Source organism: Gobius niger (assembly GCF_951799975.1).
Source record: "Gobius niger genome assembly, chromosome: 14".
NCBI lineage: Eukaryota > Metazoa > Chordata > Actinopteri > Gobiiformes > Gobiidae > Gobius > Gobius niger.
This window is the reverse complement of record NC_136865.1, coordinates 13,595,013-13,611,763: the sequence shown is the minus strand read 5'-3', so window position 1 is coordinate 13,611,763 and position 16,751 is coordinate 13,595,013. Positions and strand designations below refer to the sequence as shown.

The 16,751-nt window shown below is 41.3% G+C and overlaps 4 protein-coding genes across 5 annotated transcripts in view; 1 reads left to right on the top strand and 3 right to left on the bottom strand.

The window, feature by feature from the left end:
• yars1 (tyrosyl-tRNA synthetase 1) overlaps positions 1-16,751 on the top strand; it is a 203,923-nt gene that overhangs the window by 61,428 nt on the left and 125,744 nt on the right. The window lies entirely within an intron of this gene.
• On the bottom strand, positions 2,505-5,477 carry LOC306973797 (coagulation factor XI-like). The gene is made up of 9 exons (XM_079570791.1): positions 5,337-5,477; positions 5,111-5,267; positions 4,110-4,219; positions 3,875-4,037; positions 3,673-3,797; positions 3,485-3,617; positions 3,302-3,402; positions 2,846-3,005; positions 2,505-2,753 (listed from the first exon to the last, which is right to left on the bottom strand). The coding sequence occupies exons 1-9, from the start codon at positions 5,395-5,397 to the stop codon at positions 2,645-2,647; spliced, it is 1,119 nt and encodes a 372-aa protein (XP_079426917.1). The 5' UTR covers positions 5,398-5,477; the 3' UTR covers positions 2,505-2,644.
• On the bottom strand, positions 6,051-9,340 carry LOC306973737 (glutathione S-transferase A-like). Its single transcript, XM_079570740.1, has 6 exons — positions 9,088-9,340; positions 8,926-8,991; positions 8,716-8,821; positions 6,543-6,661; positions 6,306-6,391; positions 6,051-6,236 (listed from the first exon to the last, which is right to left on the bottom strand). Exons 1-6 carry the CDS (start codon positions 9,253-9,255, stop codon positions 6,107-6,109), a joined length of 675 nt encoding a protein of 224 aa, XP_079426866.1. The 5' UTR covers positions 9,256-9,340; the 3' UTR covers positions 6,051-6,106.
• On the bottom strand, positions 6,058-15,409 carry LOC306973736 (glutathione S-transferase A-like). Of its 2 annotated transcripts, XM_079570739.1 has the most exons (7): positions 15,191-15,409; positions 15,029-15,094; positions 14,824-14,929; positions 14,119-14,237; positions 13,890-13,975; positions 13,705-13,825; positions 6,058-6,112 (listed from the first exon to the last, which is right to left on the bottom strand). In XM_079570739.1, exons 1-7 carry the CDS (start codon positions 15,359-15,361, stop codon positions 6,107-6,109), a joined length of 675 nt encoding a protein of 224 aa, XP_079426865.1. In that variant the 5' UTR covers positions 15,362-15,409; the 3' UTR covers positions 6,058-6,106. The 2 variants fall into 2 exon arrangements, with proteins under 2 accessions (XP_079426865.1, XP_079426864.1); XM_079570738.1 differs by lacking the exon at positions 6,058-6,112 and having other exon boundaries at positions 13,520-13,825.

Below are 16,751 nucleotides of genomic sequence, written 5' to 3'. Positions count from 1 at the left end.
CTCCTCCTCAGGTGGTTCCAGAGGCGAGGGCCGTAATATTGGAAAGACGCCTCGCCATGAGTCTTTTTGTTGACTTTAGAAATAACGAGACCCCTGCCGGAGGAGCACAGGGGCCGTGAAAGTTCATAAGGTGAAAGCAGTTCTGAAAGATAAGAAGGACCAAGGCCATTAAGACATTTAAAAAACAAAAAAAGAACTTTAAAGTTGATCCTGAAACACACGGAGAGCCAATGCAGCGATTCTAAAACCGGTGTAATGTGGTCCCGCATCCTGGTCTTCGTCAGCACACGAGCTGCTGAATTTTGTAAAAGTTGTAAACCTTCTTTTCTGTTCATTTTGGGAAGACCAGAAAGCAGGGCATTACAGTAGTCGATACGACTGATAAAAGCATGCATTAGCGTCTCCGTGTTGGCCCGTGAGAGAATGGGGCAGACTCTGGCTCTTTAGATGGTAAAAACCTATCTTTGTGATATTCCTAATGTGTGGAATAAAATTCAGAGTCAAAAATCCCACCCAGGTTTTTCACCTGTGAGGAAGGATTCATAGACAGTGACTGTAGTTTGGGTAAAAGTTTCTCTCTCAGGGCAGATGATTAACATTTCAGTTTTCTCCTGGTTAAGCTAGAGAAAGTTTTCTGCCATCCAGAATTTGATATCTAAAATGCAGTTAAAAAGTGCATCCATTGGCCTGGTGTCATCAGGATGACATCACCAAGAGGGAGCATATACAGGTTAAAAAGCATTGGGCCTAAAATCGAACCCTGGGGCACACCACCACATGTAATTTTATGGACCTTAGAGGAGCAGGTATCCACACTTACCATGCATGTCCTGTCTGTGAGGTAGGAAGTAAACCATTTGTGGACAGCACTAGAGAGGCCGATGTGCTTTAAACGAGTTAAAAAAAATAGTGTGGTCGACTGTATCAAAGGCAGCGCTCAGATCCAGAAGAACCAACCCTGTGACCTTCTGTGAGTCATAATTTAATCTAAAGTCATTTAAAATCTTTAAAAGGGCGGTCTCGGTGCTGTGGTTTACCCTAAAGCCAGACTGGAATTTCACAAGGACATTACGTACAGCAATAAAATCTTTAAGTTGGATAAATATACGTTTTTCTAAGATTTTTCTTAAACATGGTAAGTCGGATACTGGTCTGAAATTATTAAAATCATTAAAGGGGCTGGAAGCAAGTTCGCCATTTTATACTCACTACTGCCACCTCAGGCCATATGTGTAACTGCACCTTCTATATTAACGTGCATGACGGCAATTCGGGCCGAAGTGACACATTTTTGAGTGACCGTACAGGATTTTAGAGGCAGTTGTGGTGAACAGGTCTGGGCTCATTCTACACATTAGGACATGGCTGGAACATGTAGGGGGAGGAAAATACATCATTTTAACATTTTTAAACTCCTTATAGTCCCTTTAAAGTCCTCAATTGCTCTTCTTCAACAGGGACCTGTAGCGCCTCCACTGTGCTGCAGGTGTGGAGGCTCTTGGTGCCTCTTCGGTGTCTCAGAAGAAGAAATGTGTAAGTCTTAAATGGGTTTAGCTGATAAGCTAGCATTTTGTTTACCTTTAAAAAGCTTCTTTCTTCAGGACCATTTTGGATTCTCAAAATAGACAAATCCATCAAACCTCGACAAAAACACAGCAAAGATGTACAAAAGCATCCAGAAAAACAATGTGGAACTCAGAAACCACAAATGCAGTTTTCAGTTAAAGGTAAAATAAAAATAAAAAATTAAGCTGTACCAGGAGAGAGGGAGGTTTGCTTTGTATGCATTAGTATTAACCTTTGGTGTTGCACAATAAAGGGCTCTTATCACAGCAATGGGGAGAGGCCAACCTTCTCCCTAATGAGTTGAGCAGAATTCTTAATAAATGTGTTTAACTTAACTATTTGTGTGGCTAAAATAATAACTGCGTGCACGTCTTTGACTGGCACAGTGACGCACACTCATGCGCACCTGCACACACGCACGTAGAGTGCCCGCACACATGCACACACACACGCACACACACACGCACACATGCACACACACACGCACACGCACACACACGCACACATGCACACACACACACACGCACAGTGCCCGCACACATGCACACACACACGCACACATGCACACACACACACACACACGCACACACACACGCACACATGCACACACACACGCACACATGCACACACACACGCACACACACACGCACAGTGCCCGCACACATGCACACACACACGCACACATGCACACACACACGCACACACACACACGCACACATGCACACACACACGCACACACACACACGCACACATGCACACACACACGCACAAAATCTTTAAGTTTATGGTTGTAAACATAACAAAATGTGCAAAAGTTCAAGGTGTGTTTCGAGAAGCGCTGTATTTTTGGTCGTCTCAAGAAGGAGAAATAATAGACTATTTAGAGAAGATTTATTTTCCATGAGTCAGTAATAGAAAAAATAGGACTATCACCCGACTGTAGAAATCAACAATCCACAACTGCCAAGCCAACTAACACTTTATTGTGACCACTATCAGGATGCTGTGATTTGGTTACAACTACGTCATGATGTCAACTAAACATGCAGAGACATCAGTGTCAACACCCTGTTTTGTCTTATACAATTCCACATTTTCGCAAAGCAAACCCGGACACCACATTGGCCAGTTTGGTCACTTTGGGAGGAGTAGGTATAATGATGGCACGCTTCAGATAGCAACGCTTCCTAGAAAAAAACAAAACAAAACAAAAACAGATAGAATATATGTAGAAATTAGACAGGCTGGCTTTTCCATGTGTAAAATTAGATGACATTACCGATATGCACTATCGAAGAAGTTCGTTTTGACGTAAGTATAAAACTGGCAGTTTGAGTCATCATTACAGGCTCTCCGACAACTCTCGGCGTCGTTCAGCACAACAAATCTCATGTCAGAGCCTCGGAGATCTAAGCCATCATGAGCCACATCGAGCCAGTCTGTACAAGAAGATTGGGGATGTTATGTCAATGTATCAGCTACAACAATAGCCAGTAATATACAGTAATGTCCAGTGGAAAACATATTTATCTCCTCCGGGTCCTCTTATGTATAAACCCACTAACCCTGTACTAGACCTTTACATACATATTAGGAAATACATATAGTATTAGTTTTAGCAGTTCCCATCAAATCATGATTTGAAACAAAAATCGTAAATCTACTTGCAATTACAATACAAAATCTAACAGCATTCGACAAAAGCATTTGTTGTGTTACATCATGTGATACATACTTGTGTCTTGTTCACAGAAGCGTGAAGGCAAACCAGATGTCACTCCTACTTTAGCGGCTGCCGTCATGTCATTTGGATTGTTTTTTAGAAAACAAGTGGTGCTTTAAGTACATAAAAAGAATATCAATACATGACATTTGATTAACGACTTGCAAATGTAAAATCATTTAGAATTCTAATAACCTTTCAAAGGAGAAGTAAGTACAGGACGGGTGGAAAGCACACAGTATTTGGCAGTGTTCAGGAGAGGCAGCAGGCATGTTCAAAAGATTACTCCCGGCAATGTCAACACCAGGAAAATATTTGTTTGGGCATTCTGTGGAAGATAAACATTATAGTATCCATAGTTAACATACAGTATATTAGTTGACTGATACCTTTGAATTGGCTTGTGCTTATCTGAACATTTTGCGAAAAACCAGACACTACGCCATTCTTTTTTTCCACGATAGGTGTCACTGGAACAGTCCAGCTAAATTTCAGGTGGCATTTGTACCTAAAACACCAACAAACCCATGTCTTTATGTAGAAAACTGCTCATATATGGACACTTTCTCATGTCCTTGTACATACCTAATGTTTGTATGTGAAAAGAGACTGTTGACCCAAGTGAAGAACTGGCAGCCAGGGTCCTGTGTGCAGGCTCTTTGACACTCCTCGTAGTCCGAGGTGAACAAAGATCGGTAGTCGGCCCCAGGAAAGTCAATGTTAGAGTAGATCTGATCCAAGCAAGAGGCTGCAACAACACACTTTGAATATAACAACATGAAAATAAAAATGTCACAATGGTCATGTTTTCAGTTTTTACGTGAGTTTGTTTGGCAGGGTTTGAGAGAATAGCCAGATGTCACTCCGAGCAGAGGGGTCTGGACTCGGGGCTGTCCAGAATCGGTGCGTTTCAGGTAGCAGTAGAAGTGTCTGTTTGAGGGGACAGTGAAATTGTTTACATGGTTATAATAATTGTTTAGACTCGGGCTGAATCGTTATCGTATCGATATCAAGATATTAACATCAAAAAGGCAAGATATAAACAAAATAGATTTTCATCAGTAAAACTGCACTCTTCTGTATTGTGATGATTTTATTTTTCCAAAAAATGCTTGGTTTTCACTGATCCCATAGTTATATCATATCGATATCGAGATATGAAATTTTGTCCATATCGTTCAGCCCTAGTTTAGACACAAATACATTGTGAGGAAAAATGGAGTCTTGTCACTTAACGTTTTCTCTTTTCATCACTTTTAAGTAAGTAAGTAAGTGCTTTATTGTCATTGTACAAGCGTACAACAAAATAGTGTCCAGGTCAGTCCTGAGCTGTGCTGCTACTGTTCGTCAACCTGACCCGCATGGGGTCCCTGACCATTTTGGACTCTCATAGTAAACAAATCCACCAAAACCTCCAAAAAAACACGGTAAAGACTTACAAAAGTATTCAGAAAAACAACGAGGAATAGAAATCACAAACACAGCTCGCAGAAAAAGGCAAACAATTCAGCTGCACCAGGAGAGAGGGAGGTCACTTCCTGTAGCAAACAATATTTTGCTTTTAATAACGTTACCATGCAAGGCTCATTTGCATATTTGAAGGGTAGAGTCATGCCTCCATCTGCTGGATTGTTTCATATTTACAACAAATGGGTTTATTTAAAATGTGAATATGTGAAATGATATGGTTAATACTCAACATTTACATAGTGTAACATTAAATCTATTACAAACTTTCCCTCGTGTGACGTATCACTGAACAAAGCTCTTGACGTAGCCCTCTGCTTTAAAGGGTGATGCCCTTTTGTATCTTAGGCCTACCTGTTGTCTCTGGTCCAGTCCGCACGAACAAAAGTAAAGAAAAGACAGGAGGGGTGCTGTGTGCACATCTGCTGACAGTGGTTCACATCTGGGGAGTAGACGAATTTAATGTCTGTTCCAGGGAAATCCACATTCTCCAAAAGCTCCGGGCGGCACTCTGAAGAAAACAAAGAGGTTTTCACAAACATGCAGAGTGAGCGTAGCAGTTTTGTGAATTCCACTGTACCTTGACTTGAGGAGGGGATGCACTGGCAGAGCAGCAACACCAAAACCACGGCTGTTCTCATCCTCGGAGCACTGGCTTCTACCTTTACTGTCACCGCCTTTACTTCAGCCTGAGCTTTTTGAGGCAGTGGGGTGGTGGTCAAAGGACATGTTGACTTTGTTTTAAAAGGATGCTGACCCATTATTGACACATCTTTAGACAAAGTCCTTCACATGTAGCTGTTTTATCTGAGTGTACTGTATTACCTTGATTTAATTATTCAACAACTTATTCACTTTTTGTACAATTGTAACTTGTGTGTGAAGTCGCTATCCCATATACAGTATAGCCCACACAAATGAAAAAAGAAACATCCTCTTAACATTTGTATGCATTAGTATTACCTTTTGACTGGGTGCTTTGAATGAAGCTTGCGTCACATGATATTTATTGATGACTAAAAATGTACTAGCATTGCACAAGAAAGGGCTCTTATCACAGCAATGGGAGAGGGCAACCTTCTCCCTAATCAGTTGAGCAGAATTCTTATTAAATGTTTTAAACTTCACTATTTTTGTGGCTAAAATAATAACTGCCTGTACACCTTTGACCATAACAGACACACAGAGAGAGAGAGAGAGACACACACATCATTTCTTTTTATCAAAACGTTTATTTCTTCTTAAGCTACTAAAATATGTGTTGCTATGTTTTGCTTACAAAGAACAGGATAGTGCATATTTCCTCATGCCACAGCAGTCTAGTGCAAAAATGTAAACAGATCAAAAATGTTAGATCTCATTGAGTTTGACCAGGCCTGGAGGTGAAAACCAGGCCGGAGGCCAGGTCTTTTGAATGCTGGGACGAGTCTTCAGATTTTTCTGGTACTCAGCGAGTTTGGGGTATTTTTTTTCACACAACCTACGGAAAAGAGGTTCATTACATGGAGCTGCCACAGGAGAAAAACAGCTCCACTCAAAGAATACATACCCGTTAGCGAAGAGATAAGCAATAGCAGGGTAAATCACCGCATCAGCCAATGTAAAGTCCTTCCCAACCAAGTACTGTCCTTTACTCTGCAAAGTAAAGATAAACAACACCTGTGGGGTAAATGTTGTTGTGCATTCTCATGGCAGTGAATGCTTGCTGTTGGGTTTGCTCAGCTTTTGTATGTGAGGGATTGTATCATCTCTTTTCCATTGGGTTGAAGAATTCAATTAAGGTTACCTTTGTGAGATAATCTTCCCACAGTTTGACCTCAACCGTCAGCGCTTCTTTATTTCTTTGAAGCGCGGACTCATGTCTCTCAGCTTCTGGGACTTTGAAGTTGTAGTAGATAACATCACCTGAAATATGCAACACAGTACATCTCATAAAACATGTAGTTCACTATTTAATACTTGTGACTCATTACTCTTTTTATTTTTTTATTGAGGCATTTGCAAAATCCTTTCTGAGGGTTACTGCTGCAGATGATAAAACAATCTCTTCCACTGCACACTGCCCAACTACTTTTATTTCCCGCGTTAGTAGATATAGTTTCTACAATAAATCTGCAACTGTCATCCATTGAAAATATGCTGCACATATAAGCTCACGATCACGTGATCCTTGTGGACTTTACTCAGAACTTGACTTTGTGCACTATGTGCAAATGTTGTCGCAGTTTCTCCTGCTGTGCAAAGCAAGCGCTCCCTCCCGGCATGGCCGTATCTACCATTGAGGTCACCGGTAAAATTTTAGCTTCTTTTTTTTTTTTTTTTTTTTACACAATGAATCCTGCGCAAATGAATGTTGTAAACACGCGCTTCTACAGGCGGAAGAGCCTCTAGTTCAGACGTGGATGAGCTTGTTCTGAACCTAAACGTGTCCACTCTGAAACCGAACCTCATGAGCCGCTTTGGACCCGAGTGCGTAAAACTCCGCGGAGGCGGGGGCGCGGCTGTGCGTCAGCCTCACTACAACAGCAGCGCATGAACCGCGCCAAAGTTTGATTGAGATGCAATTTCTATGCTCTCTGCCATAAAGAGAGAGGGGCCAGTGCGCGCGCCGTCACGGTGACCTCGATTTACAACAGGAGTTTTCCTCATTCTGATCTGAGGAGCGAGAGGAGAAGGAGAAGCGTCTGTGCCTCATCATTGCCTCCTCCTCTGCTACTGACTTTGTTTCTGTCTCATGCAAAGAATGTCCTGCGTGTAAATGATCTTCGCTTTAATGAGAGCTTAAACCAGCGCATTCACCTTTGTAGCTCCAGTGGTTTGACAGTGAGGGCGACGCAGAGGGGGCGGGGCCAGAGCGCAGAGTCTGATGTTCATAATGAGCCAAAGCAGAACCCTCAGCTTTACCCATTCACACCCACAGCCTCGTTTTCAAAACAATTTTCATTTAATATTTCAATATTTATTTAGGACAAGACATTCTTATTGCCTCTCACTCAGGCAAGTAAAACTGTTTGGAAAACCTGCTTCACAGTAATAATGGATGAAATAGATATTAAATAGATATTTTGTTTTGTGATATTCATCATGTCAAAGTTGGGGGTACGTGACTCGTCACTGAACACTTCAGGGGGTTCACGGCTGCACCCCCTGCCCTGGGGCAGACTGATGGAAGTGAGGCCAGTCTGCACCATCTGCATGTCCGACCACCATCCAGTCACTCACACATTCACTCAGGCTCCTGGTCCCAAACGGTGCAACAAAAAGCAATTTTTGAAAATGGCTCAAGGATGAGACAAAAGTGTTTTTGATCACTTAAAATACAGGAAATTATATCTGAATCTTTAAAAAAATTCCTGGGGGAGGACCCCCAGACCCCCCGGTTTAAAGAATTATCCGGACCTCACTGTTTTTTAAATCCTGGCTACGGCCCTGCCTCCCGGCACTGCGCTCCTCCCAGGCAGCACTTCCCAGGCAGCACTTCCCAGGCAGCACTTCCCAGGCAGCACTTCCCAGGCAGCACTTCCCAAGGGCCACTATGGAATAGGGCGGAGCTCCTCTACCCTCTAAAAAGATGTGTTTATTTATTGTTTGTTGAATCTTGACTTGTGTTGCGTTGTCTGTTTGAAGGGAGCCGTGTAAAATAAAATAAAAAACTTAAAAACCTGTAATTCAGGTCAGAGCATGGCAAAAAAAAATGTTTTGCATTCCATTTGATTGTCTTCAGGGGGTGGGGGTGTGAGAGAGAGAGCTGCCTCGAGGGAGGCAGGTTGAAAGGCTGTGATTCTCTGTAGTTATGAAAACTACACTGATGCCTGGAGCTGATCTTTGTTCCCACCAACAGGCTCAAGTAGGAACAGAGATCATAAAGTAATCACAATCGGATTGGAGACAGCCTCAAATGTGACGTGATCTGTGCTTTCTATGTTCAAGCTAAAGTGTTGTTTGCTGTTGAAACATACCAGCTTTCATCATGAGAGAGTTCCCTTCATGCATCCTCTGGATCATCATTGCTTTCTCTGCACAGTCCTCTGGCACCAGCTTAGTTCCTTGGCCCTTGTATCGGTCCTGTTACATGACATAAGACACATGAAGAAGCTACAAGGACAACCAGCTTCTTGTGTGAACTACAAGTCATTGTTGAATCAAAATGTTAGCTTTTGCAAACGTACCTCCAAGTATTGACAGATTCCAAGAGACTCGTTTATTATGATATTCCCATGCTGGAAGGCAGGGAGCTACAGAAACATTACCACAAATATGTTAAACGCATTTGACTTTCTGCTGAATAGTAGTGGTAACTGCCTGATGTGCACAACAGGAAATGAACTGACCTGGCCCCTTGGATTAATCTTCATCACCTCTGGTCCCTTGTGTTCCCCCTTCTCAAAATGCAATCGCTTGCTGTTGTAGCCCTGCAGGTTTTTCTCCTCCAGAACGATCATGACCCTCCAGCAGGGGGGTGAGCCGGAGCCCCAGAGGAGTGTCATGTCCTTGGCCATGGTGGTAATGTGTTCAGTCAGAGGCAGAGGTTTGGAATGTTAGAGAAGTCTCAAGTTGAGGAAGTGTGGTCGTCTGCCTCTTTTATGGGAGTCCGTTTGCACAGAGCGAATTGGGGGTGGAGCCTCACGACCATCCCCCTTTTTGAAAGTAGATCCTGTAGAACTACTACATGGTCTAACAGATTTTGTGCATGTGTGTGTGCATCTGTTTATTTATTTTTCTGAAATCACACAATAGCTTTTAATATTATGGCCACCCTCTTAAAGCAAGATTGCTGTACATTTCTGTGCGTGTTCTTGTGTGTTCATGTAGCTTGTGTACACATTAGCTCGCCTGTAGTTTGACAGTGGAACACTCCGACAGTCACAATGACACAGCATTTTTCTTTCACCTCAAGTGGTCCAGCCCCTCCTACTAACAAGGTGAACACTTTGCACGTACACCTTATACTTATATATATACGTTTACCGTCTTAAATTCACAATCTTGTATCATTTTTGCAACTTTTACAAATACTGTACAAAGGCGTAAAACATTTTGACATTGTGCTGGACAAGTACTGGACTATTGATATTTGTTTTTGGTAACTTTATAATCAGAAGAATATCCTTTATTAATGAGCACACTCACCATGACTATGCACGATCATAAAAAATTACACCCAGTTTTGAAAATGCTTGCTAGGCCATAACAACTTTCACATCCTGTATTGTAGAACACATCATAATAAAAAAAATCACCTAAGGAGCTTCATCAGCAACTAACGGTCCACCCACCCATCCATTTTCTTCCGCTTTATCCGGGGCCGGGTTTCGGGGGCAGCAGTCTCAGCAGAGATGCCCAGACTTCCCGATCCACGCACACCTCCTCCAGCTGTTCTGGGGGGACCCTGAGGGGACACCAGGCCAGCTCGGAGACATAGTCCCTCCAGCATGTCCTGGGTCTTCCACGAGGCCAGAAGGCATCCGGAACAGATGCCCTAGCCACCTCAGCTGGCTCCTTTCGATGTGAAGGAGCAGCGACTCTACTCCCAGCTCCTCCCGGGTAACTGAGCTCCTCACCCGATCTCGGAGGGTGCGCCCAGCCACCCTGCGAAGGAAACTCATTTCAGCCGCTTGTATTCGCGCTCTTGTCCGTTCGGTCATTACCCAAATCTCATGACCATAGGTGAGAGTGGGAACGTAGATCGATCGGTAAATCGAGAGCTTTGCCCTCCGACTCAGCTCCCTCTTCACCACGACAGACCGATACAGCGATCGCATCACTGCTGACACCGCAACGATCCGTCTGTCGATCTCAAGCTCCATCCGTTCCTCACTCGTAAACAAGATCCCGAGATATGGAGAGAAAGATCAGGTCCAGCCACTCATATTTTGCAAAAGTATAAAAGGCTTTATTAATGGGCCAGAGACTTTGTCTCTTTCTCTCCACATCCCATTGCCTCCTTCCATGTGCACGATTTTTTGCTGGATACCAGAAGCTCCCTGTCCTAATTTCTGTTAAGATCCCGAGATACTTGAACTCCTCCACTTGAAGCAACTAATGGTCTTCTGGCAAAAGGCTGAATATGCATAGTCGATCTATATATGATTAGGGTATATAAATTCCGCATGTTGCCAGATCCTCATTTTTGATGATTAAGACTAATTAGGTGAAAGGCAAAAACTAAATCAACTTCTTTTTTTTCTTTACAAGAAAAAGCCAAATATATATATATAAAAGAATTAAAAGAAAATAACAATACACGGAGGAAGCAGATTTAGGTTTTCTTTTATTTTCATTGAAGTATTTGGTGAACAGGGTCACTGAAGTTATTGGTGACATATTAAAACTGGCAGTGCCGCGCCTGTTTTTTTTTTTGAGTGGTAGGTGAAACCGGAGTAACCGGAGGTAACCTATACGCAGACACGGTGAGGCGGTGGTGCAAACTCCACAAAAAAAGGCCCCGTCCAGGTGGGAATCGAACCAGGATCTCCCGCGCCACCCATACACTTACTAAAGTACTACGTTTTTTAGTCATGTTTTATAACTTCCTCCTGTTAAATAAAGATAAAACTGAGATAATTGTCTTTGGCCCACAAAAACACAGAGAGGTTGTCATTGGTCATCTTAAAGCTCACTAGAACCTAAAAATCAAGCTAGAAATCTAGGGGTAATCATGGACTCATACCTGAAGTTTAACATTCATATTAAGTTACCACCTCAAAAACACAGCAAAAATAAAAATCAGCATGTTTAAACTAGACTTGGAAAGATTAATTCATGCATTTGTCTCCAGTCGGTGGACTATTGTAACGGCCTGTTCACTGGCCTTTCTAAACGAGCTGTTCAACAACTGCAGTTTATTCAAAACGCTGCTGCTTGAGTTCTGACCAGGACCAGGTAATATGACACATAAGTCCAGTGCTCCGGTCTCTACACTGGCTTCCTGTCACTCAGAGAATAGATTTTAAAATAGCTCTGCTAGTTTACAAGTCTCTTCATGGTCGGGCACCAAAATATATAGGTGACATGGTACAGCAGTTTGAACCATCTCGGGCCTTGAGATCCTCAGGGAGGGGTCTCCTGGTGGTTCCTAGAGTCACCACTAAACACGGTGAGGCTGCTTTTCAGTTTCACGCAGCAAAACTGGAACAGCCTCAGCGAGGACGTGAGACAGGCCTCAACTCTTAATATGTTTATGGTATTTTAACTACTTTTAATATATAGTTTTAATATATCCATATTTGTAATTTTGTATATTTTTATGCGTGTATTGATTAATTTGTTTTATTTTGTTTTATTGTGTGTTTGGTGTTGCTGTGAGGCACATTGAGTTGCCTTGTGCATGAAATGTGCTGCATAAATAAACTTGCCTTGCCTTGCCTTTTAGAATTTTAGAATAACAAAATAATTCAGCCCAAATGGATAGAAATATGAATGGGAAAACTGACAGTTCATGTTATATATTTTGTAATTAATGTAATAAACAAAGACTAAAGGGAAAAAAGTTAAATAGGATTTGGTTGATGTACGAACTGAAGAGAGTCCAGAGGAAAACAAAGCAAAGAGTGCTGTGGATGTTCTGAGAGATCACATGATGGCGTATATAGGCAAGACAAAAGAGAGGAGCATCAGATGGGGTGTGGCATCTATAGTGTTACACCATATGTTACATACTCATTTGGATTCTTTTTAAATAAACATGTGGTGCTTTAAGTACATACAACAAAGAATACCAGAATGTGACTTTTTTTTTTTTTTTACAATTTGAGTTATTCAATACAAGCATAATAATGTAATAACACTACCTTTCATGCAGTATTTGGCCAGGGAGGGTGTTCAAAAGGTTTATTCCATGTCAGCAATCAGAAAGTATTTGTTGTTATTGTGGCATTCTGTGGATGACTAAGTTATATCACAACCACAGTTATTAATTAATAATACCTTCAAAGAAATTCCAGCTTGTGCAAATGTGTGCGCTCTGAGAAAAGCCTGATACAACACTATTTTATTTCTATTAAAAATGCACCAAGGTTAGAATAGAGCGCCGTATCAAACCAGAAAAAATATCTTTATCATCATTTTCATTTCTCAGATCATGCCAGTGGCTTTGAAGGGAAGAATAATGGCTCTATCCACTGCATTGTTTTATGTCTACAAAGCAAATATTCTATGGTGATCACGCCTCCCTAAAGAAAATGGCTACCTGTGGTCTCTAGTCCTGTCCACAGCACAGAGAAAAGTAAAGAGGCAGGCGTGCTTTGTGCACACCTGACAGTGGCACACATTTGGGTATAGACAAATTCCACACTCTCTAAAAGAAGAGAGAGAAGGTTCCATAACTAACAGGAGGAGATCACAGAACTTGTGAATGACTACACTGTATCTTAGGAGTGACATCTCTTTTGCCACGGCCTTTGCCTCAAACAGAGCTTTTTTAGGCTTGGAGTGATCAAAGGTTGTTTACTTTATAGCTTTCACTGATTCAAGTGAATAAGTTTTTATGCACATCAGTGTTACCTTTCACTGAGTGCAGAGATTACACAGATTGATGATTAACAATTTTATTAAACTGTTGAACTTTTTATTATTATTATTTATATTGTTATCTAATTATCCTTGTGTCATAAAATAGGAGGATTAGCAGCAGCTTCTGCTGTTGCAAAAGGGGATTCTTATAAATAAACATCCTAAATAAAAATGTCTTGTTTATCACACAAAATCTCTTAAAAACTTGAGCAGAATTTTTTTCCAGACACAAGAGTTTATTGGACACTGTGCATGAAACAATAGAAAACAGCTTACATGTCTTTCACAGACATAGTCTCCTTTTTAAAATGAGTTTTGCATAACAGTCTACCAAAAAAAGAAAGAACAAAAAGAAAAGAAACGTTATAATTGTTCAGTAAGAAGTGCATATTTCTTGCCATAGAAGTCTAGTGCAAAAATGTAGACAGATGTTAGACAGCGCTGAGAACGGCTTGGCCCGGTCCGTCCCAGGTTGGAGGCCAGGTACTTTTAATGCTGGGACGTTCCTTCAGATTGTTGTAGTACTTTGCAAGTGTGGGGTATTTCTCTTCACACAACCTACGGAAAAGGGAGTTGAATACATGATATTGCCATAGAAGGTCAAATCAAACCGGATGCTTACCCCATTCTGAAGATCATGGCAAAAACAGGGAAATTCACCACATCAGCCAAAGTAAAGCTCTTCCCAGCCAAGTACTGTCCATTACTCTACAACATAAAGTAAAAGTGAATGGGACATTGATATAATAAAAATTATTATTCATTGAATTTCATGCATTTTATTCATATTTTTGTTAGCATTGGTCTGCTTTTATTTGTGTGGAGTTGCTGATGAATTAAAGTAACCGTACCTTTTTCATATAATCTTCCCACAGCTGGATCTCAGCAGTCAGTGCCTCTTGGTTCCTTTTAAGTGCCGAGTCATGTCTCTCAGGTTCTGGGACCTTCCAGTTGTAGAAGGCAAAATCGGCTAATGAATGAAAAACATCACAACTAATTAAGAATAAGAATAATAATAATTGTGTTTCCTAAATCCATTCAGAGGGTTATTACTGCAAATAAAACTCTTCCCTCTGCACACTTCAAACTACTTTTATTTTCCATAGGTGGAGGCAGAATGTTACGTAAATTTAAAAAAATGTTTCCTGGAGTAGATAAAGAGTGTGTTTAAAACAAATGGATAAACAGGGGATGTCTCTCTTTCTTATCATCCCCGTGTGATTCTCTGTGGAATTAACTCGACGCTAGGCACTACGTAATGGCTTAGGTAACCAATGTATTCTTGCAGGCCTGTTGTTTGTGAACAGCACATGTCTCCAGGGTTGGTGGTGGGAGAGAGATGCCTCTGAGGAGATAAACTGAAAGGCAGCAAGTCTCTGTTCTGAAAATTCGACTGTTGCCTATTGCTGATAGCTCTAGCAAGTCAAATAGTACAAAATGTGAAGCAATGCATTCCAAGTAATAAGAAAAGGTATAATTGAGAACACACATGTAGCGTAGATTCCACAGGGTGAGATCTGTTTGTTTGTTTTTTATGGATAGAAAGTTTTAAATACCAAATTTCATCATGAGAGAATTCCCTTCATGCATCCTCTGGATCATCATTGCTTTCTCTGCACAGTCCTCTGGCACCAGCTTGGTTCCTTTGTCCTTGAATCTTTCCTGTTATATGACATAAAACACATGAAGAGAAGCTGCTTGGACAACTTGTGTGAACTGCAGGTCATTGTTGAATCAAAATGTTAGCTTTTGCAAACGTACCTCCAAGTATTCACAGGCTCCAATAGACTCATTTATTATGATTTTCCCATGCTGGAAGGCAGGGAGCTAAAGAAGCATAACCACAAATATGTTAAACGCATTTGACTTTCTGCAGAAAAGTAGTGGTTATTGCCTGATGTGCACAGTAGAAAATGAACTGACCTGGCCCCTTGGATTAATCTTCATCACCTCTGGTCCCTTGTGTTCTTTTTTCTCAAAAGAGATTAGGTTGCTGTTGTAAGACTTTTCTTGTCCTTTCTCATGCAGAGCAATCATGACCCTCCAGCAGGGGGGAGAGCCGGAGCCCCAGTACAGAGTCATGTCCTTGGCCATGGTCGTAATGTGTTCTCTTGGAAGTTTGGAATGTGAGAAGTCTCAGGTTTTGACAGTGCAGCACCCTGCCTTATAAGAGTCCCATTCTTTTTTGCACACGGCCCTTTTGCACACGGATAGGTGGAGTTAAGTCTGGTGACCATCCCACTTTTCCCTTTTCTAAGCAATCACAGTCAATATACAGTTCACACACAAATAACATACATCATTTTTGGTTTTGCTATTATTTTAATTAGAATGGCATTATAATTTGTAACTTTTTAAATGCAATTCCTTTAATTTTCCTGCGCCGTTATGTTTTTTTCAATCAATCGCTCAATCAAAGTTTATTTCTATAACACTTTACAACTGCACCTTGGCAAACCAAAGTGCTTTCCATAAAAACACAAAATTGCCTGGGTCCTTTTGTTCAATGATAGCTTGGCATCAGGTTACTCACAGGTCACAGTGACTCAGCAGTTTTCATTCACCTCATTCACCCCCCGCAGGGAACCGGTCCAGGTACTTTTATCTCCATGCAATCAGACCATTTTACACGCACACAGTAGACACCCAGCTTTGTAGTTATACATTTAAATTGCATCTTGAACAAAATCGCAAAAGGCAAGGTCTATTTAAAAAGTCAATATTGTTGATAAATAGGCATGGTCATTTGAATGACTATAATACAATTAGGAAACTCATCATGACTATGCTCTTCTGATCACAATGACCCACCCACTTGTGCTGGATGTTCAGGTTCCTGCAGGTAAATAGTGCCACAGGTTTGTCTTGCAGCGTTTGCCAGGTTTGACGTCAGGACAAACAGAAGGTAATACATATCAAAACACAGGTACACAGACAAACATTCACATATTGGCTCACCGGGATACATGATAGGAAAATCTATCTGTCAGTGTCACTATCTTTTCTTTAATTTATTTATTAGTTTAAAGCAGGAAACATGAGTGCTTCTGAGGGTCCGTGTAGTAGAAGGCCAACAAACAGGTGCTCTTCCATGACTGGGCCAGCGTTGCAATAATAAGGAAACGGGGCAACCTGATGAAGACACGTTGTGTTGAAGCGCGTAGGCTGTCCATCTTCCATCAAAGGACTTTTAATTATTTTTCATGCAACAGAGTGCCTCAGACTTCTTTTTTGACCTTTTCATTAGGCTACACGTCCTGCACTTGCTCTACACAGCCTTAATCTAGTCAGATATTTCCTTATTATTTATTAGTTTATTAGACAGGGACCGTACACATTAATGAACATTTCTGTAAATAGTATTAGCTGCAAAGCTACTTTCAACTGTTGTCCCTGGGCAAGGCGTATAATGTCAATACAATTATAAAACATATAGGCCTAGAACATTTTAAAAGTGGAGGCTAAATACTTACATAACTTAATA

Excerpts from the sequence above, each read along its gene's own strand:
- LOC306973737 (XM_079570740.1), bottom strand. The coding sequence starts at position 9,255 with ATGGCCAAGGACATGACACTCCTCTGGGGCTCCGGCTCACCCCCCTGC. Across the intron at positions 8,822-8,925 it reads GAATCTGTCAATACTTGGAG|GACCGATACAAGGGCCAAGG; the intron begins GTACGTTTGCAA and ends GTCATGTAACAG. Across the intron at positions 6,392-6,542 it reads GGGAAGATTATCTCACAAAG|AGTAAAGGACAGTACTTGGT; the intron begins GTAACCTTAATT and ends TTTACTTTGCAG.
- LOC306973797 (XM_079570791.1), bottom strand. The coding sequence starts at position 5,397 with ATGAGAACAGCCGTGGTTTTGGTGTTGCTGCTCTGCCAGTGCATCCCC. Across the intron at positions 3,403-3,484 it reads ACTTACTTCTCCTTTGAAAG|CACCACTTGTTTTCTAAAAA; the intron begins GTTATTAGAATT and ends ATGTACTTAAAG. Across the intron at positions 2,754-2,845 it reads TTCTTCGATAGTGCATATCG|GAAGCGTTGCTATCTGAAGC; the intron begins GTAATGTCATCT and ends GTTTTTTTCTAG.
- LOC306973736 (XM_079570739.1), bottom strand. The coding sequence starts at position 15,361 with ATGGCCAAGGACATGACTCTGTACTGGGGCTCCGGCTCTCCCCCCTGC. Across the intron at positions 13,976-14,118 it reads GGGAAGATTATATGAAAAAG|AGTAATGGACAGTACTTGGC; the intron begins GTACGGTTACTT and ends TTTATGTTGTAG. Across the intron at positions 13,826-13,889 it reads GCCATGATCTTCAGAATGGG|GTTGTGTGAAGAGAAATACC; the intron begins GTAAGCATCCGG and ends CCTTTTCCGTAG.